Source organism: Salvelinus fontinalis, chromosome 6 (genome assembly GCF_029448725.1).
Source record: "Salvelinus fontinalis isolate EN_2023a chromosome 6, ASM2944872v1, whole genome shotgun sequence".
Lineage (NCBI taxonomy): Eukaryota > Metazoa > Chordata > Actinopteri > Salmoniformes > Salmonidae > Salvelinus > Salvelinus fontinalis.
The window spans coordinates 24,137,401-24,163,653 of NC_074670.1; the positions used below are offsets into that span (position 1 = coordinate 24,137,401).

Sequence of the window (26,253 nt, forward strand, 5' to 3'; positions counted from 1 at the left end):
CCTCTTTTCCCCAAAACATTATGATTCTGAAAGCAATTAACCCATTCATGTATTTCTTTCTCTTCTCTTTCTCTCTTTTTCAGCCCACAGAACCCCCTCCACATGGTACCCGGACTTTAGACAGAGGCCGTCACTCTGACCCACCGCTACACACAAACCCTCACAACTTCTACACTGTCCCACCCGATGGCCACGATAGCACACACACACCGCCACGCAACACTGACCCACTCCAACACAATGGCCACGCCAACAGAAATAGGTTCCCACACAATGCCCAACATCCGAATGCCAATTCGTTTCCACAACATGGCACCACGCAGGACCACAACCCTTTCACACACACTGCTGCACCTCAGAACGCCAACAGACTCGACACCTTCCCACAGATGACTCAAAACAACCCAAACACTCCAAACATTCTCATACAAGCGGGTTCTACTCAGGTCGGTGTTAACCTTAACACACTGCCACACGACCAGCAAAATAGCAACGCACAGATGGCCACGGTTCACGTCAATCTCAATTCCTATCCAACTAATGGTCAACAACCCAACCAACAGTCACAGCAACAATTTACAAGCCCACAGGACAGTACAGCGGAGCGGAGCGCCACCAGTGCTAGTGCTCTTCAGGTTCAAAATGACAACCCACAAACGTTCACACAGACTGGACAGTCATACTCCAATCCCAGGATGCAAATGGGCTTGTCCTATCCTGGTGATACTTCACAGGTTGACCACAGTAACTTAGACACTGGTCCTCAAGTCTCTACTGGTCCTGTTCCGACTGGTTACACACACGCGGGTCGAAGTCATACTCTCCAGCGAAACGCCAACACGCAGACCTACCAGATGGACCAGGCCACTGATACCCAGCCTAGACACTCCAACCCAGCAGCGGACAGTTCTGTGCCACGTGATGCCAGTCATGCCACACCAAGTGCCAGCTCACACCGCCAACAAATGCCTTGGGACCGTCTGAGGGGCACCCCGGCGTACCCCAACGACCCCCCCCAGAAGGGTACAGGCTTCCCCCGACAGCAGCTACACCTCTGATGGCACAGAGTCCCCGTCCCAGGCTAGACGATCCAGACCACACACCAGGAAGAGTGGGCCAGGAGCACAGATCCAGAGTCCCCCAGGAGCACAGACCCAGAGTCCCCCACAGAGCCGATCTACACCCAGGAAGGCTGCACCGACGGCGGGCAGACAGACCCACAACCTCCCCCACACTCATGGGACGAACCCTGAGCCTGGGGCTCCAAGCCACACACAGTCGCATATCAGTCCCCATGCACACGGTACACCAAGGCAGAGAGCCCAGCAGGATGTCAGAGCTCAATCCCAGATCACAGCTCAGACCGCTTCTCAAAGCCAGACTGGCCCCAGGCAACAAAATGCCTCCCGCAGCTACCACAACCCCCAGCCACAACAACAGGGACCAGGCGCTCCACAGGGACTAATAACCACCATGCCCCGAGGCACCACACTCGACACGCGAGCTCTCGCCAATCCAAATCACATCCCACAGACACAAACCGGGATTCAGTATGGTAGGGGAAACACACACATGATACCGCAGCCCACACAAGACCAGAGACAGACAGTAACACAAGGTTGGGGTGCACTAACACAGCCTGTTACACAGAACCCCAGTAGCCTCACTCAGACGGCCCTGGAGATGCACACACTGACGACCCCTAACCCTTTTCACAACCGTAACCACCAGACACAGGCCGCCCTGCTCAACACCCAAGCTCGAGGCCGTAACCCTGGGCACCAGCGGCCCCCCACGCCCCCTCCCGTGATCCCTCTGGCTCAGTTCCAGACTATTCCCAGAGAAAGCACACGGCACCAGTCTCCAAACCGGGGCCCCACTGGCCCTCTCAGGCCCCCGGTCAACGTACACACCACACAGAGACACCCCAACGCCCACCCGCCCCACAGACATCCCGGTGCTAGCATGCCGGCCAACCTGCACTCGGGAAATGCCCACCACGTGCACGCTGATAACACACACAGACACGGTCAACATACTCATCATGCCCACAGGAACACTGCCCACCCACGCCAGGTAAGTAAACACCAAAGTAGTGCTTGATATCAGAGCCAACCGTTCCATATGTTTGATATATGTTCATTAGCCATGTCATGTTTAATTAATCGCCACATGGCTCTCTGTCTCAGATGTGTGATCATTATGCCTGTCTCATTCTGTCATGTCATTCTCTGTGCATTTAGTTTCTTTCGTTTCCCCACCTCTCATTCTCACTGACAGTTAGCCGGCGTCCCAGATGGAACCCTATTCCCTTTATAGTGCACTATGTTTGACCAGAGCCCATAGGGAATAGGATGCAATTTGGGACGCACTATTTGTGTTGTGTATAATATGTGTGTCACGTGTGGAGTTACCGGTAATTTACCCAAGTTACTGTAATCTTCTGTCATTTTGGTAAGTAACAGGCAATCTATGGGGACTTTGGTCATTTATACTTGAGTAACTTGAAAAAGATTTATTCATATATAGTATTTATTTTTTATATCTGTGTCCATATTGTCCATGAGTTTCTAGTGGATAGACCATATGGTACAAGAGAAAATTGCCTAATTAATGAAAAAAAACCATCTAATCAACTATGGCATTATTTTCAATTAACTCTGCAACTCTTCCAACGATTTACTTTTTTCACCAATTTGCCGCCACAACATTAAATAACAACAAAGACATATTGACATGGTCAAATAAATATATAAAGGATATTTCATGTTGAAACTCATATTTAACACCAATGGTATTCACTAAGTTGATGGTTTATATTTAGGATCATGTTTTACGTTGTCATTTATTTTTGTATTTTTAAATCTTATTTGATTATTTCATATATTTGTATCTGTGATAAGGCCACACAGAGGGACAGAGATAATGACAGACATCTGTGATAATCTGAAGTACCCAAAAGAACTACATAAAATCGTTGAAACTTCAAAAGTTTCCAGTAATATACCCTCCCTTGCAACCCTAGTCACAGGGAAGCTTACCAAGCAGCTTTTATAGCAGGGCCTGCACTTTTTGTTGAGTGACAAGTATCTTTCTACTGGAGTAATGACAAGAGTATTTGGCAGTGATACAGCCAGGGTAGTTAGGCTGGGTGTTTGTCTGCCTATACCGTACCAGTGTTTCAGTGTCAGAATTGTGTCAGTGGCTATGTTGAACATGACTTGTATATAATTAAGGGCTTGTTCTTTCTCTCCGTCACCAGACCCACCAAGGGAGGCCTAGACACTGAGAGATGCCAACGGACACACACACACCAGCAACTGACAAGAGGAGAAACACAAGCATGGATGACTATGAGAGCCCCACTCTAAAGCAATGGAGACCAAGCAAAAACACACATATGCGCGTGCGCACACACACACACACACACACTATCACACACACGACTCCCCCTGCCTGTCAAGGGTATGTTATCTGTTGATTTTCAACAGTACCAACAATGAGTCACTGGAAAACACACACAGATGTGTTATTTCTGAAGCACTGTATAACCAAATAGTAGGAATGAGAAAAGGGCCTTATTGAGGCGAGACACTCCAGGCCGTGTGTCGTGGCCTCTCCCATTCAGCGTGTTCAGAGCGAGAATGAGGCACTACCACAACAATGAGGACTTGAAATGTTTCCATTCATAGCTGTGTGTGTGTTGCTTCTTGTGACTAGAATGAACAGTAAAAAGGAAAGAAAAAGAGAACCCGTGCTGGACTGATTCCAATTGAATGGACTTGGCCCCTGGGAACTACTGTGTGAAAATGGGCCCCTGGGAACTACTGTGTGAAAATTCAGAAGGAAAAAAAAAAACCTCTGCGACTTGCTTTATTTAATATTTCCATGGAAGTATTTATGTGGTGACTTTCTGTTTACAGATGCTTCTCTTGACACCGCTCAATTAACGGGATTGGCCTCGGCGCCTGGGCTTCAGAAGCAATGCTCAACTAACTATGAAGGAGACCCCACAAATGGATGGGCCGCTTATTAATTAAGTGCTTTTATGTGACTTAAACGACTCGTAAAATAATAGCGCCCATGCGTGGAGGAGGTCAGCACGAAGAAGCTGCTGAGCTGCCACATTTTCCCCGGCTAAGCAAAGCAAAACAATTTGCTCCGGGACTACGATGCTCTTTTGTGTGGGGGATTGACACATTAAAAGGGATCTCTATTGGAATGAATCTTAGTTCTCTTTTGAACAAATTGTATATTTAATGTTTTTCTTTCTCTGTTACGTGGTAAATATGTTCGACTGCTATTGCAACATGTGTCTTTGTGACTCAGGGAGGCTGTTTTATACTAAAATATGTGTTCCATTAAAATACAGAAAAGAGGATAAATAAGGTTTTTAAAGATTAGGGGTCTCCATTGAACATTTTTTTCAGGACTAGGCCGCCCCCATATGTTTTATTGATGATAATAAAGTATTTTGATTTACAGGAAATTACTGTATGTCAGTGTATTACATTACATGACATTCATTTTGATAAAATGTTACCTACCTAATGGTTTAATCTTGGCATCCTGATCTTCAGCTGTTACAAATATTCCCAGAATATTGTATTTACTTAACAGTTTTTAAATTGAAGAATCTGCACTGTAAAAATGTCCCTTCTCAATTACAGCACAATTATTTACAGAGTTGCCACATGAATACTGTAATGTAGCTTTACAGCAGAGATTTTCCTTACTGTAAAACATGTTACAGTATTCCTGCTGTAAATGTGGGCATCTGATTCCATGGCAGAATTTAGTGGATGTGTCATGGTTGATTGATAGAGTGAATACGCCTACTGAATCTCAAGCCAGATCTTAGAGCAATAACGATCAGGGAGATATGTTGACCTCTGCATTCAGGGCTAAGAATAGGAGAAAGTCCTTTAGAGAAACGATTAGCTGTGTTGAACTTTTGAATCCTGTTTTGTACGTGCTGACACTTGATGAGTGAGAAAGGTTGAATTGAATAAAATACTGTTATTTTTCGTGAGTGTGCGGACTCCCTCAGGGACTTGTTGATTTTCCACATTAGTGAAATGTATGTCTGTTTCCTCAGCTTGTTATGGAGGAATTGGGAGTTTCTGGCTTGCTGCTCTATCAGTCCCTCAGCACAGCTCCCACGTGTGAGTACATCAAATACAGCCCTGCTCCACAACTGCTAAGGTAGAAGGACTTTGTACTGTTGAGTAATGGTAGAAATCATATTATAGTTATCCTCCAAAGCTAAATGACTGTCTGTTATTCCAAAACTATGGGAATATGTCACGTAGGAAGACTCCATTGCCGACTATTTATGCTGATACTGCTCCTTTCCAGAACTCAATTTGCATGTACATTTAATGTGGTTGTTTTATTCTCCTTTCATGATATACTGTGTTTACTGCAGCAAATTGTAATTGTTCATGTTTCACATTAGAGCATAAATTAGCGTACGAAGCAACAAGGCAACAGGAGGGTATGTGCGAAATCTGCATTTCTGTTGTGATTACATTTCATAATGGTGTGCGTGTCTCCTCTTTATCACACAGTGGCTCCACCCAGCCCTCCTGACTCAGACGTGCCAGTGCTGCTCATCGTGTGTGTAACCCTTGCTGTGGTTTTGGTGGTGGTTTTTCTGGGGATCGACTATGGCTTCAAACGCCACAGGTAGTATAAACCCTAGAGGGTGTCTCACACACAGGACAGTCAATGGACCTATTCAAATACCCTTAACATGTATTGTTCCTTCTTTCCATGAGGAAATCAATGATCCGACACTTTGATTAACGCAATGGGGAACGCACGTTTTCACGTGTCCCCTCTTGTACTGATCAGTGATTACCTCAGGGAAGGGAGGAAAGACAGCATCCATTTTAGAGCTATTCACTCACTGCACAGATATAACATGGTGGTAAGTCTTCTCTTCATTTCCATCAGTGCTAAGAAAAACACAACTGACGCCATCAGGAGACATGGGTCCATGAGGATGAGTCCCGAAGTAAGGCTTAAATCGTTCTCATTTTGAACACCTATCTGTTATTTTCTTTTTCAATTCCACTTTAATGCATGTCTCTCTTTGCAGGGACTGGCTGTGGAACATAGGCGTGTTTGTCTGCACAGGATGTGCATCTGCATGCAAATGTATTGGCTGAAGCCCAGTAGCAACATATTCCAAATGGCATCCTATTTCCTATTTAGTGAAACTATTTTGACCAGAGCCCTATGAGTCCTGGTCAAAATGAGTGTACTATAAAGGGAATAGGGTGCAATTTGTAACACAACCATCATTTCAACAAAGTCTGGAGTTAAGTATCACATCAGTCTGTCTGCAATAAACATTTTGAGCAGCAAAATCAGACAGGAGTTTGTATATATTGTAACTCCACTAGGGGGAGCCAAATGTGCAAGAGAGACTTCAGGGGCCTCATCGATTAGAGCAGATGTACTTAATTTTTTTTGCCTCTAAGGTCTTTTGTATTAGATAGGATTTTACAACACTGCTTGTTCAATATCACAAAATTAAAACAATAGACTTGAGCCATCGGCAAGGAAACCCTTGGCTGCAATTCAATAAATATACTGAGCACAGATAAAACTGTGTTGAATAGCAACAAGGAAATCCACAGTCATGTTTAGCTCGTCTAAAAATGATCACAGTCAGATATTGATTCACACCACAACAGAGGAAACAGAAACCCCAGAGAGTGCATGCTAGGCCTATTTGCTGGCTACAGAAAACGTCAACATCCTACAACTGCCATTTTCTCTTGCGTTGATGCACAGATGGTTATTTTTATAAGGCCAGACATACAGTAGCAGAAGAGCATCCACTGAAATACGAACATGAATGGTCAACAAATACAAATCAGATCAACAAACGAAAAATAGGCTTGTGTTTTCAATAGATACTTTCCTGCTGTATTTTTGTTGACTTGTACATCTTTAATTTTTGCGATATATTTGCGACCGTACTGTACCACCAGCATAGACATAGAGTACTGGCTGAGTTTGTTTTGCTCTGGTCATCAAGTCTCATCTTTAAGTGGCCATCAGCAATCGAAACAAGAAAGTGTACTCCCCACCCCTGTTCTGGCAAAAAGCTGAGGGATGGGGCTGGAGAAATGTAACCACTCTCGTATTCATAGACAAAGCAATGGATGCAAAGACTGATCATCCATGATGTCGAATTATAGTTATAGCCATGTTTTGAGGCTATGTAGTGTTTGTTTACATTTACTTTGCTCACAAACATTGGAGTAAAACAAGTTTATATTTTGGGTTCTGATGGTACAGCAGAACTAAGCTCATGAGGCATTTACAAGTTATATTCTTCAACCACCAATGGGTACATACAGGATTGTTAATTCACAAGTCCATAAATGGACGAAGCAACTGCAGATTGCCCCTTTAAAGGAAATAGATTTATATGTATTCTATTTATGTATTACCATCGCGTGTTTATTTATTACCAGGGAGTGGTTGGGCAAAGGTCTTTCAGCTGTTATGAGGCCATAAGAAAAGACACATCTTAAGCAGTAGAGCTAATGTGTGATCTCCCCCATCCATTTTACTGCTACTGTGACATCCTATTGGCTCAGAAGTACTCTACAGTACACATATTAATAAAATGTGTATTTCTATGGCTCTACCACAGTTAGGCCTTGGGAATTCAACCATTGTTCAACCATGTTGTCTTAGAGGTGACGGTAAATGCTCCTCGATTTCTTTAAGGGCCTCTAAACAGAATGTCATTTTCATAATTGTCAATGTCAAGAATTGAGACGTAATATATCTTAGGACTCATACTAAATATCTTGGAATATATCTTAGAATTGTTGCTGCTAAGGATAACACATTACCCTGAGGTCTCTTGAGGACAACAGCTGAAATCTTTTCGCAAAACCTGATCTCATTCAGCCAAAAGCCTGATGGATAATTGCTACAACTCCAAGATCTTGCAGGAACTCATTGGAAGATCGGACAATGACTCAGGGCATGCAAGCACATACACACTGACAGCAGGAGTGTCACAGTGACAGACACAAGAGTCACATTGTATACCCAGGTCTGGCGAGACAACACAACGTGGCAATCAATGCATGAATCGGCCGCTGTAGACAGTCAACCACGGTGCATTCCCAAGCACGAGACGCCAGCCAGTCAGATCGTACCGTTTTGATAAACAGCGCTCGACTTGCTCACGCCGCACACGGACGACGCTGAGGTTTACAGGTAATTATGGGGAGAGACTAAGAATGAAGCATTCTAATTATCACATGGCTCCATCTATCAGCACACCTGACACACACACACACACACACACACACACACACACACACACACACACACACACACACACACACACACACACACACACACACACACACACACACACACACACACACACACACACACACACACACACACACACTGTAAGCACAAATGTCAGGGAAGGCGGCACTCGTCGTGACAGTCCCTGATTAAACACCCTCCAAGATGGCAGATTTTCATCTGACGCGGTGTGCGCTCCCCTGATTGCCCCCCTATCTTACCTTCATCAGTACCACCAGGGCGCTCTAAATGCCCTGCTAGATAGAGGACTTCTGTCACTGCTGTGAAATGCTGTGTCATTATGTCAAACGGACGACACGTATATTAAACCTGGCTTTTCACTATACAATTAGTGTTGGATTGGAGCCTGGATGGGTGGCACACACAAAAACATAGTCTGTATCCCAAATGGCACCATGTTCCCTATGTAGTGCACTACTTTTAATCTTGGACCATAACCCTCTGGTCAAAAGTAGTGCACTACAGAGCTGTGAAAAAGTATTTACCCCATTTCTGATATTCAAAATGTTTGTATATTTTGATACTGAATGTTATCAGATTTTCAACCAAAACCTAATATTAGATAAAAGGCTCCTTCGATATATGAAGGCAAGTCGTCCAGGTCTTGAGGCAGCAAAACATCCCCGAACCATCACACTACCACCACCATTCTTGACCGTTAGTATAAGGTTCTTACTGTGAAATGCAGTGTTTGGTTTTCGCCAGGCATAATGGGACCCTTCTCATCCAAAAAGTTGACTCAAGTTTTCAACAAAATAAATCACCTGGATGATCATCAAGACTCTTGGAAGAATGTTCTATGGACAGATGAGTTCAAAAACGTTTTGGACAACATGGGTCCCTCATACCGACGGTCAAGCATGGTGGTGGTAGTGGGATGGTTTGGGGATGCTTTGCTGCCTCAGGACCTGGACGATTTGTCTTAATAGAAGGAACCATGAATTCTGCTCTGTATCAGAGAATTCTACAGGAGAATGTCGGGCTATCCGTCTGTGAGCTGAAGCTAAGCGCAGCTGGGACATGCAGCAAGACAACGATCTGAAACACACACAATCAAGTCTACATGAAAATGGCTATAGAAGCAACAATGGCCTAGACAAAGTCCAGACCTAATCCCAATTCAGATGTTGTGGCAGGACCAGTTATTGAGTGTACGGGTACTTTTTCACACAGGGGAATTGGGTGTTGCATAACTTTGTTAATTATTTGTTCACTCAAGTTCCCTTAATCTAATATTAGGTTTTGATTGAAGTAAAATATAAGAAATATGCGAAAATAGAGGAAATCAGAAAGGACCTAAATACTTTTTCATTGCACTGTATACAGTGGGGCAAAACAGTATTTAGTCAGCCACCAATTGTGCAAGTTCTCCCACTTAAAAAGATGAGAGAGGCCTGTAATTTTCATCATAGATACACTTCAACTATGACAGACAAAATTAGAAAAAAAATCCAGAAAATCACATTGTAGGATTTTTAATGAATTTATTTGCAAATTATGATGGAAAATAAGTATTTGGTCACCTACAAACAAGCAAGATTTCTGGCTCTCACAGACCTGTAACTTCTTCTTTAAGAGGCTCCTCTGTCCTCCACTCGTTACCTGTATTAATGGCACCTGTTTGAACTTGTTATCAGTATAAAATACACATGTCCACAACCTCAAACAGTCACACTCCAAACTCCACTATGGCCAAGACCAAAGAGCTGTCAAAGGACACCAGAAATAAAATTGTAGACCTGCACTAGGCTGGGAAGACTGAATCTGCAATAGGTAAGCAGCTTGGTTTGAAGAAATCAACTGTGGGAGCAATTATTAGGAAATGGAAGACATACAAGACCACTGATAATCTCCCTCGATCTGGGGCTCCACGCAAGATCTCACCCCGTGGGGTCAAAATGATCACAAGAACGGTGAGCAAAAATCCCAGAACCACACGGGGGGACCTAGTGAATGACCTGCAGAGAGCTGGGACCAAAGTAACAAAGCCTACCTTCAGTAACACACTACGCCGCCCGGGACTCAAATCCTGCAGTGCCAGACGTGTCCCCCTGCTTAAGCCATGTCCAGGCCCGTCTGAAGTTTGCTAGAGAGCATTTGGATGATCCAGAAGAAGATTGGGAGAATGTCATATGGTCAGATGAATTTGTAAGTCGCTCTGGATAAGAGCGTCTGCTAAATGACTTAAATGTAAATGTATATGTACATGTGTGCGTGCATGTTCGTGTGTGTGTGTGTGTGTGTGTTACGTGAAAGACAGACTGGAAAGTGTTGAAACCGTTTCCTTGAAGAGACTTTGACCAACTCACATCCGAAGCACAACCAATCATGCCATTTATATATACTTGTGTGGTTGCTTTGCTCTATAAATGGGAACTAACATCTTACTGGTTGTAACCGCAACTCAAGTGTCTCCTAAGCAGTTTGTGTTTTGTTTATAGTAACCGTGTAGTTACTAGGGATGATACATTGTAACTTAGTGTCCACTAACTATTCATTCCTTAATTTCGTCATACAGTTTGAGTCTGCACTCTACAGCACACATACACTCCTTGCTCAAGCAACAAATAGAAATGTCCTTTTTATTCTAAAATGCAGAATTTCTCAAATTAGACTCAACTACTACACATGTTCAGTTGGCATTGTACTAAAATAGCACAAGGTTTTAGCCATTTTGTTGTACAGGGAGGTTTGAATTTTTATGCTGAAAAGTCCAAAAACGTCTGTAAAGACTGAATAAACTCAATGGCATGAACTGGGATTTCACGGGGTTTGTGTGAGTTCTTGTATGAAAACATTGCACATTTTCCTATCGTCAGATAGGCTATGTTGGAATGAACTAGAGGGGACAGTAAATCAGAGAGTTTGAAATTTCCCATATGTAATTAACATTCTCCACATGCCAAATGATCCATGTAAAAGGTTGGGTGAGAGTTTTGTATTTTTCAAGTTATTAGTGTATTTAACAAGAAATGATATTCATCCTTAACCCTCATACTAACCCCAATTTTCAACCTTACTGTGACTACACACCTAACACATAATCCGTAACCCTAGCCTCAGCTTCCAGGCCTCACATCTTAACTCTAACCCTAAACCTAACTCTAACCCTAAACCTAACTCTAACCCTAAACCTAACCCTAACCCTAAACCGAATTGCAATCTGAGTTGCAGTTGAATGTTTTTTTTGTTGATAGTTTGTGAGTCCCCCACACCCCCCAAAAAAGGAACATGTGCAACTTCTTTCCTGTTTAGTACGTGCCGTGGTATGTGACATCAAGTACGTTACATTGAGACATTACCATTAAAAGCACAGTTTATATGAAGCCAAGCATTTACTCACCATTTGACCAGGAGACGTTTGTGTGTGTGTTTGATGACTAAGGTATGTACAGTGGAACTCTTGATGTCATGCTTCTTGTGCTATTATCAGGAGCTTTTATGTAAATGTTGGCAAAGTCGACAGACTACGCTTTTATATATTTCACAAGGAAGACATACTAAAACACAAAATACCTGTAAGCCTTTTGAAATCTGTTAAATCTAAGGTAAATATGAAATACTTACCATGTAACTGGAATATAAATATTTGAACATATTTGGGATAAAAACAGTTGTTCCAAGCATAGTGCACTCATACAGTACTGATTTCTGTTGAGAAGATGGTACTTTTTATGACCTATTTAAGTGGAAGTTAAAAGTAGAATCTTTTGCTTTAGGGATATATAAAATATACAAATTTGCTGAGTAATCAACCTTTTTACATATCCATTTCAGTAATGAGATGGTATAGGTATGTTCTGTGTCTGTACTACACTCTGTCTAAATTGTCATGGTTACTGCAAACTTTTTTTGTCCTTTGGGAATGAGGGTGTGATGTTCCAGTCCAATGGCTGCTATCCAAATGGGCATCTCTGTCTCACCAATCACTCTCGGTAAAATGCTGTTATAGTACCTCTGTAATAATGGGCTGCATTTAAAGTGATGGGTTGTTTTAGGTGAGCATTGTTTATCATCATTGACCAGGTGAAACTCTCTGATCTAAACCCTGCGCTAACACGCCTTACTCAACTAATCAAGGTCTTGGTGAGTAGTTGATCTGTTAAATACGGTGTTAGGGCTTTGCTGGCAGGAAAAAAGATTGTGGACACAGTAGTTCCCCAAAACCAGGGTTGGTGACCGCTGCACTAGCACACTAGACCAAATCTCGCTCTGTATACTACACTGCACGTCATGTTACTTTTCTTATCTTATCTTACTAAAGAAATAAGCTGTCAAGGTAATGAGAAACCTCATGGAACCTCAAACATTTACCCTTACATGAACAGCCACATGTCCAGTGCGTGGTAGGTTCTCATAACGAACTACTGTACCTCCCCAGACCAAAACGCATCCGCTAGACAGCCGTTTTATCAGTTGAGGGTTTTACAACACCTTGACGACTCCCAAGCAACACCAGATAAACTGATAAAAGCCGGCTACCTCCTTCCTGCAGGTGTATGGCTTGGCACCATTCCCTAGATAACTGAGACGTGTTTCGAACATCCGAAGCCATGTTTCTTCTCTTGTTTATTGTAATTTAGATATCATATACCCTTCTGGAGAACTTAGGCTTCACACGACCCAGTTTTGAATAATTATACCCTTCCTCCAAGGGTGCGTTTTAGCACAAATTGATAGCAAAAATAGTAAGTGTTGAGTCAGTGTTGGGAAAGAAAATGAGAAGTAGATGATCATGTTCATGCTCGTGCTAATCAGTATCGCCCAAGGAATAGAGAAATAGGATCCAGTTCTCACAAGTCATTGGGCACCCGAGTGGTGCAGTGGTCTACAGCACTGCATCTCAGTGCAAGAGGCATCACTACAGTCCCTGGTTTGAATCCAGGCTGTATCACAGCCGGCCATGATTGGGAGTCCCATAGGGCGGCTCACAATTGGCCCAGCGTCGTCCGGGATAGGCCGTCATTGTAAATAAGATTTTGTTCTTAACTGACTTGCCTAGTTAAATAAAGGTTGCATTTAAAAAATACTGACCAATGGAAATGTATGAAGTGTAAAGAGCAATGAGCTGATTAGGTTGATATTTGTGCAAATGTAGATGTAGCCTACACCTGACATACTAAAGAAAATGTAGCCTAGATGAACTTGACAATATCTACAATTCGATTTTAATTAGATGCTATCAATATCTAAAATGTGTTCCCAAATCCAACTCATTTAATAATATCAACACCTGGCGACACATGAACATACACCTTAAAATGCTGCACTCCACATTGCAAAACCATAACGGTCGCATTAATTACCATAACAGAAATAGTACAAACAGAAATAGTGTCTGAGACCTCTTTCCAGCGTTCACGTGATGGTCGTCTGTTCAAATCTAATGCACAATTCAGGCTATATAAATGACACCTGAAGATACAAGCCAACAGTAATTCGACCAGAGATTAAAATCCTCAAATGTAATGAAATAGTCAAGTTTCAAGTTTATTTTTTACAATGAGTTCCAGGTTAATGGGGCAATAACTGTTCAAGACATCTGTGGCTGATGGTAATTACACATTTGACAATGCAGAGGTCATCCTTCATAACACTGCTAGCTCCAAAATATGTGGCTATAAGGGCTTATAGGGAACCAAATAAACCTTACTCTGTAGGAATTAAAATCACTCTCCAAATACCGTCCTCGTGGCTTACCAGCCACTTGTGTCACGATGGGAGTATTATGTTGTTAGTTTGCTCCACCATGAATAGAAGGAAGCTTAGGGGTTCATGCGTGTGCTGGATATTAACACTGGGATTAGCCGAAAGGCATCTGGAAAACTCCAGGCTGGGAAGCACAAACAGACCGCTCCCTTTATTGTTGTGATGGGTACCTCGTTTGCCACAATTAATAGCTTCACTCCAAAGCACGCCACTGTGCCTACATCGGCATGGTCTTCCTAGTTTGGAAAGGGGGCAGGGTTTGCTAACAAGTCCCCTGCTTGAGGACCATTATGACATTGACGTTTGCTCTGTTTGTCTACTGTAGAGAGTCCAACCATAGACATGCCATAGACTCAAAGAAACTCTTGTTAGACAGAATGACATGGCTTTGTTAACAAATTGCATCACATCCACTGTAGCTATCCTTGTGACACAATTCAGCCTTCGTGTGAAATTTTGCATACAAACTAGTGACACTGACTCAATTTTTATTTTATTGCTTCACACCTTCACTGACTAACTCTGCATATCCTGAAATGACCCCAGATTGAGTACCTGCATTTGCTTATTGTCTATATCTTTTTCTTTTGCAGGATGCTGTCTGAGAAGGAAGTCATGGAAAGATTCGGCCACAGGAGCCTGGTGCTCGCGGTCTACATCATCACCTTGCTGATTGGCTTCCCAGCCAATGTTGTGGCCTTTTACACCTTCAGCAAGAAGGTGAGGCAGAAAGCCATGCCCATCGACATCCTGCTCCTCAACCTGACCATCTCGGACCTCATCTTCCTGTTCTTCTTGCCCTTCAAGATCAAAGAGGTGGCGGACCACATGAAATGGATCATGCCCCACTTTCTGTGTCCATTGACCAGCTTCGTCTTCTACACCACCATCTACAACAGCACCTTCTTTCTGACCGCAATCAGTGTCGAACGCTACCTGGGAGTGGCCTTTCCCATCAAGTACAAACTAAAAAGACGGCCTTTGTACGCCACGGTGGCTAGCGTCTTCTTCTGGGCAATCTCCATGGCGCACATTAGTATCGTCTACATCATTCAATATTTTGACTATTCCAACACCACCCGGAAAGACCCTTTGAACCTGGACAGGTGTTATGAGGATTTCACCCCGGAGCAGCTGCAAGTCCTGATACCTGTCCGTCTGGAGCTCTTCCTGGTTCTATTCTGTGTACCTTTCTTCATCTGCTGCTTCTGTTACATCAACTTCATCCGGATCCTCTCTCAGCTGCCCAGCATCAACCCCAAGAAACGTCAGCGGGCCATCGGCATGTCTCTGGGGACCCTGCTGGTGTTTATCGTCTGCTTCGCGCCCTACAACTTGTCACACGTAGTGGGCTTTGTCAACTGGGAGAGTCCCAAATGGCGGGTGGGCGCACTCTTGTCCAGTACCGTCAACGCCAGCCTGGACCCCATCATCTTCTACTTCTCCTCATCGGCCCTCAGGTCTACCTTCCACCTCTTCATGAAGAACCTGGTGGAGAGGGTGCAGCGGTTGTGCTGCTGCAGTAAGGCTCTCTACTGCCCCCTGTTGTTCTGCTCCAGAACTCAGAAGGACAGCACAGCAAGCACCAATGACAGCTCCTTATAGTGTACATGTCAAACTCATACCACAGAGCACTGAATGTCTGCGGGTTTTAGCTCCTCCCTTGTACTTGATTGATGAATTAAGGTCACTAATTAGTAAATAACTCCCCTCACCTGGTTGTCTAGGTCTTAATTAAAAAGAAAAAACTAAAACCCATAGACACTAGCTCCTCCATGGAATGCGTTTGACACCCCTGTTATAGTGTGTAGTCAAGCCACATGGTACACATGCTAAATGCTAGCCTGTTCAATGTATTTATTGCACTTAGGTTCTTATGGAAAAGACTGAGGACTATGCTATCTGTCTTTATAAGTAGCCTATACATTAATCAGTGCCGGTCGGTGCCAATTAGGATGAGGGAGGATGATTCTTTTTTTTATGAGCATGGCCTTATTTCTATTACAGCATATTGGATTACTGTCATTCATTTTCCATTCACCCAGTTCAATGCCACATCGATAGGTTTGGGCTACTGTACGATACTCAAATTTTACCTATACCCATCATGAGTTTGCAACAAACTAGCCTATGAATGAAAATGTACAACGTAGGTGCAAGGGTTGAGAGAATTTTGAGTAATCAAGGTGACAGACAGTGACACATTCATTACTGCCTTGCACACTCTTGCCTGCATCTAGCTGACCAAGGGTGTAATCATTAGTCCAACATTTGCAAATGAGAGTTTCTATTGGACAAATTCAGGTATGTTTATCCCCTTTTTGTTCCATTTGCTTCTGTTTAAGAAACATTTTTCAACAGAATCGGCGGAATGAATACACCTCTGATCACACAAAAACTGTTCACTTTCAAAGCAGCCATATGAAGACTGCATGATCACTTTGCTCGTTGTTTATATAATTCCTTCTTGCAACTATCTATGCGCTTTCCTCCTCTCACCTTTTACCTTTGCTTGTGGACTTCAGTGCATAACACCTGTCTGTGACCAGGAAAAAAAACACTTTCCAAGCCAAACCTTCATATCATGACTACTAACCGCTACATTCAGCCTACATCATTGTCACCTCACAGTCAATATATCTATAGTACTAGAACTAACGAGTTAGTAAACCCGGTACAATCATGCAGTACAGTGTACAGTCAGAAAGCAGTTTAACAGTTCCACCGCGGGTCCTGGTGGTAATAAATTAATAAAACCAAAAGCTTACCTAGACTTGGAAGAGTTCCAGTGCTGGATAGCCATAGCCAGCTAGCTAACATAGCATCACTCTCTGTTTGAGCCAGGTGTTTGAGTAGGCTAATCTAGCTAGCTGCATCCAGCTAGCTAAGTGAAAGTGAAGTTAAAAAAATATTAACAAATATAGCTAGCTAGTTCTCTCTCTCTTGCTTCTCTTTAATATTTGAATAAATACATATTTTCAAAACTGTTCAACTATTCTCCCTCTTTTTGAGTCAACTATTCACCACATGTTATGCACTGCAGTGCTAGCTAGCTGTATCTTATGCTTTCAGGACTAGATTCATTATCTGATCTTTTGATTTGGGTGGATAACATGTCAGTTCATGCTGCAAGAGCTCTGATAGGTTGGAGTACGTCCTCCGGAAGTTGTCCTAATTACTGTGTAAGTCCATGGACAGGGTGAGAACCAAGAACCTCCTAGGTTTTGCATTGACGTCAATGTACACAGAAGAGGAAGGAAGCTAGCTGTCCTCCAGCTACACCATGGGGCACTACAGAGTGCTGCTGAGGCTGCTGTAGAACTTCATTGTGTGTTTTAATGAATTATTTGGTGACATGAATATATTTAGTAAAGTTTTATCTAAAAATGCAAACTTTTTAAATGTTCCACTATCCCCTTCCTCATCTGAGGAGCCTCCACTGACATGAATGTATGTGTAGTATGCATTTACATGTGTATTTATAAGCATTTGAAGGTTTAATATTATTTATGTTCCCTTTTATTGTATGACTTTATTTTACTGATGACATTAAAATCTCTTTTTGCATCATACTTCTGGAAATATTTGAAGTGATGCCATGCCCCCCCCCAATGAAAATGTTTCACAAAACGGGATACACAAACTTGCATAATACACTCTGTGTCGGCTGTAGCTTTTGGTTTTTTATGGTTTTGTGATTCCGTAATACTTTGAAGGGTTCTTCCAGTCAGTCATCAAAATAATGTAAAACAGGAAGTTGAGTTTCAGGCGTATTTACAGTGGGCTCCAAAAGTGTGTCTGTAACTTTCTCACTCATCCTTATTCATGATTCATTCAGGACTATCCGTAATCATGATAGCATCCACATTAATGTAGAAGTGTTGAGAAACATATTCCATTCTCATTTACAATTAAAGTTCATCCAAAATGACACAATACATAATTTACCATTAATTTCTATTGGGCACAAAATAATTTGAAACACAACCAAAACCAACAGCAAATGCATCCGACAAGTTTGTAGTCACAATCTTGATGTTATCATTGCGTGCTAGGAATATGGGACCAAATACTAAACTTTTGACTACAGATACTGTATAAGTGAATTAGTCCCAATACTTTTGGTCACCTAGAATGGGGGGACAATGTACATAAAGTGCTGAAATTTTTAAATGGTTCACCCGATATGAATGAAAATACCCTAAAACTAAAGATGACAGTCTCCACTTTAACCTCATAGTCATTATATCATTTCAAATCCACCCCCCCCCCCTAAACAAATAAAAATGTCACTGTCCCAATACTTTTCGAGTTCACTGTGTATCAAAATGAATATATTTGTTATTTTACCACTTGCTTTTCCCTACCTAATGATTGCCTCTGAACATCTAAAGTAAAGACACAAAGCCTTCAGAAAGTATTCACACACCTTGACTTATTCCACATTTTGATGTTACAGCCTGAATTTGAAATGTCCCACCACCAATCAAACTGACAATTATGATACACAAGTAAAACAACGAAATAAACATTTTCACCACATTGGCCAGTATGAGTATGGGTATTCTGTGGCGGGATTTTCCACAGCAGTTAGCCTACAGAATGAAAGATTGAACTCTCACCGCCAAAGTCAATGTTAAGTTAGTCAAACTGGTATGGTAGCGAGGGAGGAGCTGTAATGGGCTGCTTATAATAGACGTGAATCACTTTTCTTCCTCATGCAGTGTTTTCTCCCTCCTTCTCTCTTTCTCGCTTAATCAAGAGACCAGATAACGGTCTACATCTATTAACCAATAGAGCAGACAGGCTGGTTCCTCAAAGCCCTAAGACCATCCAGCTTCTATCGCAGGACAGTGTACTACGGAAACCATGTTTGGAGAGCGCTGGTGATCGATATCAGCGGTGTCTATCTAATAATCATTTGCCGTTAACTGCGCTGGATGTTTAGATTATGCTGTGAACAGCGTGGCTGGCTGTAGTCGATAGGAGGTCGGAGCTACAAAGGGAGGAATGAAGTAAAGAAGATCCAGACTCAATTGTCAGACCTGGCAGGATATCCAAGGTGGAATAATGTAAGCTTTTCTATTTCTATTTTATTTTGGCTACTTCAAAAAGTATCTACAATAAATTCAAGTCAAGTTAGTTTTTTCGTCATATACACATGATATATTGTAAGCCTACATGGAGTACACAGTGAATGAAATGCTTACTTGCAGGTTCACCTCTCGACAATGCAACATCATTGAAAAAAATAAGTAAGTGAATACAAAGAGTTGTACAAATAAAACAAAAATATATATATTTTTTGAAATTTAGCAAAAATGTAATACAGAAGGCACTCAAACAAATTGAAGTCGGATATTTACAAGACTGGGTAATTGTGCAATAGATACGTAATGTCAATAATAAATAGACATTGTGCAGTAAAAATAAATAGTATTCCAGTAGCAGCAGTCTGTGTGTGTGTGTGTGTGTGTGTGTGTGTGTGTGTGTGTGTGTGTGTGTGTGTGTGTGTGTGTGTGTGTGTGTGTGTGTGTGTGTGTGTGTGTGTGTGTGTGTGTGTGTATATGTGCGTGCGTGTGTGTGTGTGTGTAGCCGTGGAAAGTAGTTTGGGGGTGAGGGCGCTGAGATTTTAAAATATGAAAAAAATATCTTTACATTTTTTAAATTCAGATTTTCAGGGGGCACCCTCAACACCCCTACCTCCCACAACTATGTACAGACCATTCAAAAGTTTGGACACACTTATATTTTCTACATTGTAGAATAATAGTGAAGACATCAAAACTAACAGGTGTGCCTTATTAAAAGTGTATTTGTTGTATTTCTTTCCTTCCTAATGCGTTGGAGCCAATCAGTTGTGTTGTGACAAGGTAGGGTTGGTATACAGAAGATAGCACTATTTGGTAAAAGAACAAGTCCATATTATGGCAAGAACAGCTCAAATAAGCAAAGGGAAATAACAGTCCATCATTACATTAAGATATAAAGGTCAGTCAATGCGAAAAATGTCAAGAACTTTGAAAGTTTCTTCAACTGCAGTCGCAAAAACCATCAAGCACTATGATGAAACTGGCTCTCATGAGGAGCGCCACAGGAAAGGAAGACCCAGAGTTATCTCTGCTGCAGAGGATAAGTTCATTACAGTTACCAGCCTCAGAAATTGCAACCCAAATTAAAGCTTCACAGAGTTCAAATAACAGACACATCTCAACAGCAACTTTTCAGAGGAGACTGTGTGAATCAGGCCTTCATGGTCTAATTTCTGCAAAGAAACCACTACTAAAGGACACCAATAAGAAGAAGAGACTTGCTTGGGCCAAAAAACACGAGCAATGGACATTAGACCGGTGGAAATCTGCCTTTGGTCTGAGTCCAAATTTGCGATTTTTGGTTTCAACCGCTGTGTCTTTGTGAGACGCAGAGTAGGTGAACGGATGATCTCCGCATGTGTGGTTCCCACCTGATGGAGCATGGTGTGTGGGGATGCTTTGCTGGTGACACTGTCAGTGATTTATTTAGAATTCAAGGCACACTTAACCAGCATGGCTACCACAGCATTCTGCAACGATAAGCCATCCCATCTGATTTGAGCTTAGTGGGACCATCATTTGTTTTTCAACAGGACAATGACCCTTAGCACACCTCCAGGCTGTGTAAGGGCTATTTGACCAATGAAGGAGAGTGATGGAGTGCTGCATCAGATGACCTCACTTCCACAATCACCCTACCTCAACCCAATTGAGATGGTTTGGGATGAGTTGGACCGCAGAGTGAAGGAAAAGCAGCCAACAAGTGCTCAGCATACGTGGGAACTCCTTCAAGACTGCTGGAAAAGCATTTCAGGTGACTACCTTATGAAGCTGGTTGAGAGAATGCCAAGAGTGTGCCAAGCTGTCATTAAGGCAAAGGGTGGCTACTTTGAAGAATCTCAAATATTAAATATATTTTGATTTGTTTAACACTTTTTTGCTTACTACATGATTCCATATGTGTTATTTCATAGTTTTGATGTCTTCACTATTCATCTACAATGTATTAAATAGTAAAAATATAGAAAAACCCTTGAATGCTACTGTATGTGTGTGAGTTTGAGCTTATGTGTAAGCATGTGTGTAACGGTGTTCCTCCTCCTCTTCATCCGAAGAGGAGGAGCAGGGATTTGACCAAAACGCAGCGTTGTGATATGACATGATGATTTATTTTACAAGACGAAGACGAAACGAAATACACTTGGATAATTACAAAACAAATAAACGATGTAGACAGACCTGGACGACGAACTTACATGAAACACGAAGAACGCATGAACAGGGAAAACTGGCTACATAAAAGAACGAACATACAAACCGAAAACAGTCCCGTGTGGCGCAACGACATACACAGACACAGGAGACAACCACCCACAACAAACCATGTGAAAACACCTACCTTAATATGACTCTCAATCAGAGGAAATGAAAAACACCTGCCTCTAATTGAGAGCCATATCAGGTCACCCTTAAACAAACATAGAAACACATAACATAGACTACCCACCCAAACTCACGCCCTGACCGTAAAACACATACAAAATAGCAGAAAACCGGTCAGGAACGTGACAATGTGTGAGTGTGTAAGCATGTGTGAGTGTGTAAGCATGTGTGAGTGTGTAAGCATGTGTGAGTAAGTAAGCATGTGTGAGTAAGTAAGCATGTGTGAGTAAGTAAACATGTGTGAGTAAGTAAGCATGTGTGAGTAAGTAAGCATGTGTGAGTAAGTAAGCATGTGTGGAAAGGTGCAGAGAGTCAGTGCAAGAGACTGTTGGTGTTCTAGCGGTCAGTCCCGGTCACAGGGGAACGGAATACTGTAGCTATCTATGGTAGAAAAAGTACAAAACAATGTGAAGAGTTGGTAAAGAGGTCAGTGAGTTGTTTGACTTGCTGGCAATCCTCCACTGTCATCATATCTGCCAGTAAAAGTGTGAGTGAGGAATTTCCCATGCGTACAGTTTATTAGCCAGTCATTGGTCAATACAAGGAGGTCATGTTGGTTTAATTGTCTCCTACGCTCATGCCTTATTATACTGTCCTTTACTTGATGCTGGCAGTACATGGAGGGTAAGACAGCCTCACGGCACAAGGCTGGTGAACAAGACTGTGGTAAGGGCTACTTGGTTGTGGTAGAATGAGTTATAGCTCTTTCTTAATTGTGAGTGTTGTGTTTATGACTTCCCTTTGATGATGTCAGAGATTGTTTAATCCATTGTTGACCTATTGGAGATGTTTGAGAACAGGAAATGAAAACACTGGTGTACTAACAAGGATAAAGAATGGTAGTAGCTAAGACCACGCGTTGCCCCTTTGTGGACGTAAGCGCCAATATATTTACAAGCTGTTCTGTGTTTGTGTGTATAAGAAGTGCAGGAGTCCATCCGAGGATAAGACAATATTATATCGACGACACCGGAAGCAATAATGATGTGTTGAGACTGTTTGTATACAGAACCATGTGCCAGACACACACATCCTGAGTCATCACATTAAACAAAACCCAGGTATACAGTCAGTTCCCAACAGACACTGACCATATTGCCTCTCCGAGTGTTTGGTTTTATTGTAGTTATTTTGCATGAAATTCACATTCATCTGAACTCTATTTCATCTGCTGGTATTGTATTGTGATTATTGAGCACACGGATGTTGTTTCAATTGCACCCTCCACTTGGCATACTTAAAAGGGGTGAGTGGTGAGTAACAGACGGCATAAACCGTATTGTGTGGTAATCTCTTTCTATCCTCTCTTGCCATCAGAGTCTTGGAGCCCATGAAGAGACGATGAGTTGGTTTTATTGCCAGGGACAGGAAAACCACGCTGTCTAACCGGGTTTGTTCCAGGCTGTTGACCCAATAAGCAGCCTTCACCTCTGAAGCCTCAGACTGTCTGACAGATCAAGCCCATTGCACTGCAACGGTTTCATCTCCCCCAGACTGCACTGAGATGATGTGACAGATCTTGCTCCCTGTGCCTTCCAGTGACTGTACCCACCGCCGAGGCCACCATGCAAGAGTGCCACACTGCGCTGTGTCTGTCCGTCTACCTTGTCACCTTTTTGATGGGCCTCCCGGCCAACGCTGTGGCCTTCTACACCTTCAGCAAGAAGGTAAGGCAAAAACCCACACCCATCGACATCCTGCTCCTCAACCTGACCATCTCAGACCTCCTCTTCCTCCTCTTCCTGCCCTTCAAGATGCAGGAAGTCACAGACGATATGACCTGGAGTCTACCCTACATCCTCTGTCCTTTATCTGGCTTCTTCTTCTACATGACCATCTACGTCAGCACCTTATTCCTGACAGCGGTCAGTGTGGAGCGCTACCTGGGCGTGGCTTTCCCCATCCAACACTCGCTGAAGCGCCGGCCCCTGTATGCCGTGGTGGCCAGTGTATTTATCTGGGTCTTCTCCGTCCTCCACCTGAGCATCGTCGTCGTCATGCCCTACTACAACCCACCGCAAGACTCCCTCAGTTCCACAACCAACTCGTCCAACATCTACGAATTCTCCAATGTCTCCAACGCGCCCATGAGTGACGGCGACAACGTTGTGTCTTCCAGGAATGTGTGCTATGAGGACTTCAGCGAGAAGCAACTGGCGATCCTCCTGCCTGTGCGTCTGGAGCTCTGCCTGGTTCTATTCTGTGTACCTTTCCTCATCTGCAGCTTCTGCTACATCAACTTCATCCGGATCCTCTCCGGCCTGCCTCACATTGGGCGTCGCAGACGCCTCCGTGCTATCGGCCTGGCTCTGGGGACACTGCTGGTGTTTGCCTTCTGCTTCGGCCCCTACAACGTCTCCCACATTGTGGGCTTTATAACCAGGAAGAACCCTGACTGGAGGGACATGGCCTTGCTCTGCAGCACCTTCAACGCCTGCCTGGACCCCTTCATCTTCTACTTCTCCTCCTCGGCCGTCAGAGGGACCATAGGGAGAATGCTGCCGGGGGCCAGAATCAAGCTGGCCAAGTGTCACATCCACTGGTCCCCTTGGAAGGGAATGAGCGAGCCTCAGATAGATAAGGGACCAAAACAAGCAGAACTGAACGCTATCTGAAGCTAATTGAATAGGGCCTGTATTAACTGAAATGAGATGTTGTGCTCCCCATGCCTAGAGGCAGGATATGAGTGCTCTGATGTTTATGTTTTTTTTTACATGTGAGACGGGAGAGACTGTCATTTACTGTATGTGCGTCTCTGTTTGATCATTGGTGGGCAAACTTCCTACTTAGATTAGAGACAGGATATGGGAGATACGGAGCCTGCCTTCCTCCTGAGAGACACAAAACAAGGGCTCACAATAGGGAGTTACTGCCTTGCTGCAGTTAGCTGGAATCAAGTGCAGTCATTGCAAATTATGTATTATAAGTACACACCTACTGTGACAGCGCATTAAATAAGTTTGAGAGTACATTTGTTGTATAGGGTTGCCTGACAAGATTGGAAAACAGCACAGAAAATTGTCATTGTTTAGCAGGTAAAGTGTTTATTTCAACATTGCTGAAAACTCTATTTCACAAGGTTGAAGCCCATTTACACAACTAGGAGCAGTTATGGGGATGTCAACTGTAGAGAACAACAGCTCTAACATCTGAGAGACACATCAGAACAACATCTCTCAGCACTGAGAGATAAGCGTCTCAAACAAGTGTCACAGTAGTATCGCATATGGTATCGCAAAGGAACGATGATACAGTATGCACTGTGTGTGCTAGCTATTCAATTGAATTTGAGCACTGAGCAGAGTTGGTGTGTGTGTGTGTGTGTGTGTGTGTGTGTGTGCGTGCGTGCGTGCGTGCGCGCGCGCGTGCGTGCGTTTTTGTGCATGCATGAGCACACATGCGTAAGTGAGGGATTTTGTGTGTACTTGTGATTCATTGTGTCCATAGATTACTATTATTGGCTTTGTGAAATGAATGTGGACTCACTGTCCCCATTTTGTATACACGTCTAACATCTGAGACCTTCATTGTTTGATTCTGGGACCAAATAAAGATATTTATGTTGAAATAAAAGCATGTTCATTTCGTGAATTACAGGAACAAAAATACTATAATAGTTGAACAGCATTGAATTGGTTACACAATTACAAGCAAAACGTTTGGCAATGGCATACTTGAGCATAATCAGGTTGTTGTGGAACCCTGGTTCTTGCTACTGTTTTGGAGTCATAACATGTATAATATGACAACCATCCCTTCAGACATACTTCCCAACACAGTGTAACTCATGATAATTTACGAGCCTCTCAAATATTTACACAGAGACTATAGTCACTGATAAGGTATTGTGGGTGGTGCATGTATACTCAACAGCCAGCTGCTGTACAGTACCTGTAACACATGCAAGGAAAGCCCACACCACCAACATAAACCCATAGATTCAATACTTTCACACCAGGAAGTGCCTTTACTTTATTTAATCCGGTTATTCAGGGATTACGCTCCAACAGAGGCTGAGTTGATTATTGCATATATCTATTTGACAGCCACACGATCCACGAGACATTCATTTTGACACTAGAGTACAATATGACTAATAAAAGCATCCAGCAGCACAGTAGCACTTGACACGACTGCAAAATGGCTTCCGTTCAACACGCAACATAGCCCTAAAGTTTCACATAGCATCAGTGTTGTATCATGATTTGGGGATGCTACAGAATGTGTGAGCTGGGTAGAATATACACTGCTCAAAAAAAATAAAGGGAACACTTAAACAACACAATGTAACTCCAAGTCAATCACACTTCTGTGAAATCAAACTGTCCACTTAGGAAGCAACACTGATTGACAATAAATTTCACATGCTGTTGTGCAAATGGAATAGACAAAAGGTGGAAATTATAGGCAATTAGTAAGACACCCTCAAAAAAGGAATGGTTCTGCAGGTGGTGACCACAGACCACTTCTCAGTTCCTATGCTTCCTGGCTGATGTTTTGGTCACTTTTGAATGCTGGCGGTGCTTTCACTCTAGTGGTAGCATGAGACGGAGTCTACAACCCACACAAGTGGCTCAGGTAGTGCAGTTCATCCAGGATGGCACATCAATGCGAGCTGTGGCAAAAAGGTTTGCTGTGTCTGTCAGCGTAGTGTCCAGAGCATGGAGGCCCTACCAGGAGACAGGCCAGTACATCA

At 42.9% G+C, this 26,253-nt stretch overlaps 3 protein-coding genes and 1 long non-coding RNA gene across 5 annotated transcripts; all 4 read left to right on the top strand.

Annotated features, from left to right (window-relative positions):
* The first annotated feature begins 18 nt into the window (after positions 1-18).
* On the top strand, positions 19-4,489 carry LOC129857396 (polyadenylate-binding protein 1-B-like). Of its 2 annotated transcripts, none has more exons than XR_008759901.1 (2): positions 19-2,076; positions 3,263-4,489. XR_008759901.1 is itself a non-coding variant. In XM_055925612.1 (2 exons), the coding sequence occupies exons 1-2, from the start codon at positions 1,474-1,476 to the stop codon at positions 3,287-3,289; spliced, it is 630 nt and encodes a 209-aa protein (XP_055781587.1). In that variant the 5' UTR covers positions 429-1,473; the 3' UTR covers positions 3,290-4,489. The 2 variants fall into 2 exon arrangements, 1 of the variants encoding a protein (XP_055781587.1); XM_055925612.1 differs by having other exon boundaries at positions 429-2,076.
* A 30-nt stretch (positions 4,490-4,519) lies between these two features.
* LOC129857397 (uncharacterized) lies at positions 4,520-6,364 on the top strand. Its single transcript, XR_008759902.1, has 3 exons — positions 4,520-5,165; positions 5,571-6,019; positions 6,104-6,364. It is a non-coding gene; the product is annotated as an uncharacterized LOC129857397 (long non-coding RNA).
* A 5,314-nt stretch (positions 6,365-11,678) lies between these two features.
* LOC129857398 (free fatty acid receptor 2-like) lies at positions 11,679-17,005 on the top strand. The gene is made up of 2 exons (XM_055925613.1): positions 11,679-11,758; positions 14,676-17,005. Exon 2 carries the CDS (start codon positions 14,677-14,679, stop codon positions 15,685-15,687), a length of 1,011 nt encoding a protein of 336 aa, XP_055781588.1. The 5' UTR covers positions 11,679-11,758; position 14,676; the 3' UTR covers positions 15,688-17,005.
* A 1,756-nt stretch (positions 17,006-18,761) lies between these two features.
* LOC129857399 (free fatty acid receptor 2-like) lies at positions 18,762-25,093 on the top strand. Its single transcript, XM_055925614.1, has 2 exons — positions 18,762-19,154; positions 22,875-25,093. Exon 2 carries the CDS (start codon positions 23,123-23,125, stop codon positions 24,170-24,172), a length of 1,050 nt encoding a protein of 349 aa, XP_055781589.1. The 5' UTR covers positions 18,762-19,154; positions 22,875-23,122; the 3' UTR covers positions 24,173-25,093.
* The last annotated feature ends 1,160 nt before the right edge of the window (positions 25,094-26,253 follow it).

Bases quoted from the DNA above. Each gene is read 5' to 3' on its own strand.
- LOC129857399 (XM_055925614.1), top strand. From the start codon at position 23,123: ATGCAAGAGTGCCACACTGCGCTGTGTCTGTCCGTCTACCTTGTCACC.
- LOC129857396 (XM_055925612.1), top strand. From the start codon at position 1,474: ATGCCCCGAGGCACCACACTCGACACGCGAGCTCTCGCCAATCCAAAT. The intron at 2,077-3,262 runs GTAAGTAAACAC...CTCCGTCACCAG, and splicing joins ACACTGCCCACCCACGCCAG to ACCCACCAAGGGAGGCCTAG.
- LOC129857398 (XM_055925613.1), top strand. From the start codon at position 14,677: ATGCTGTCTGAGAAGGAAGTCATGGAAAGATTCGGCCACAGGAGCCTG.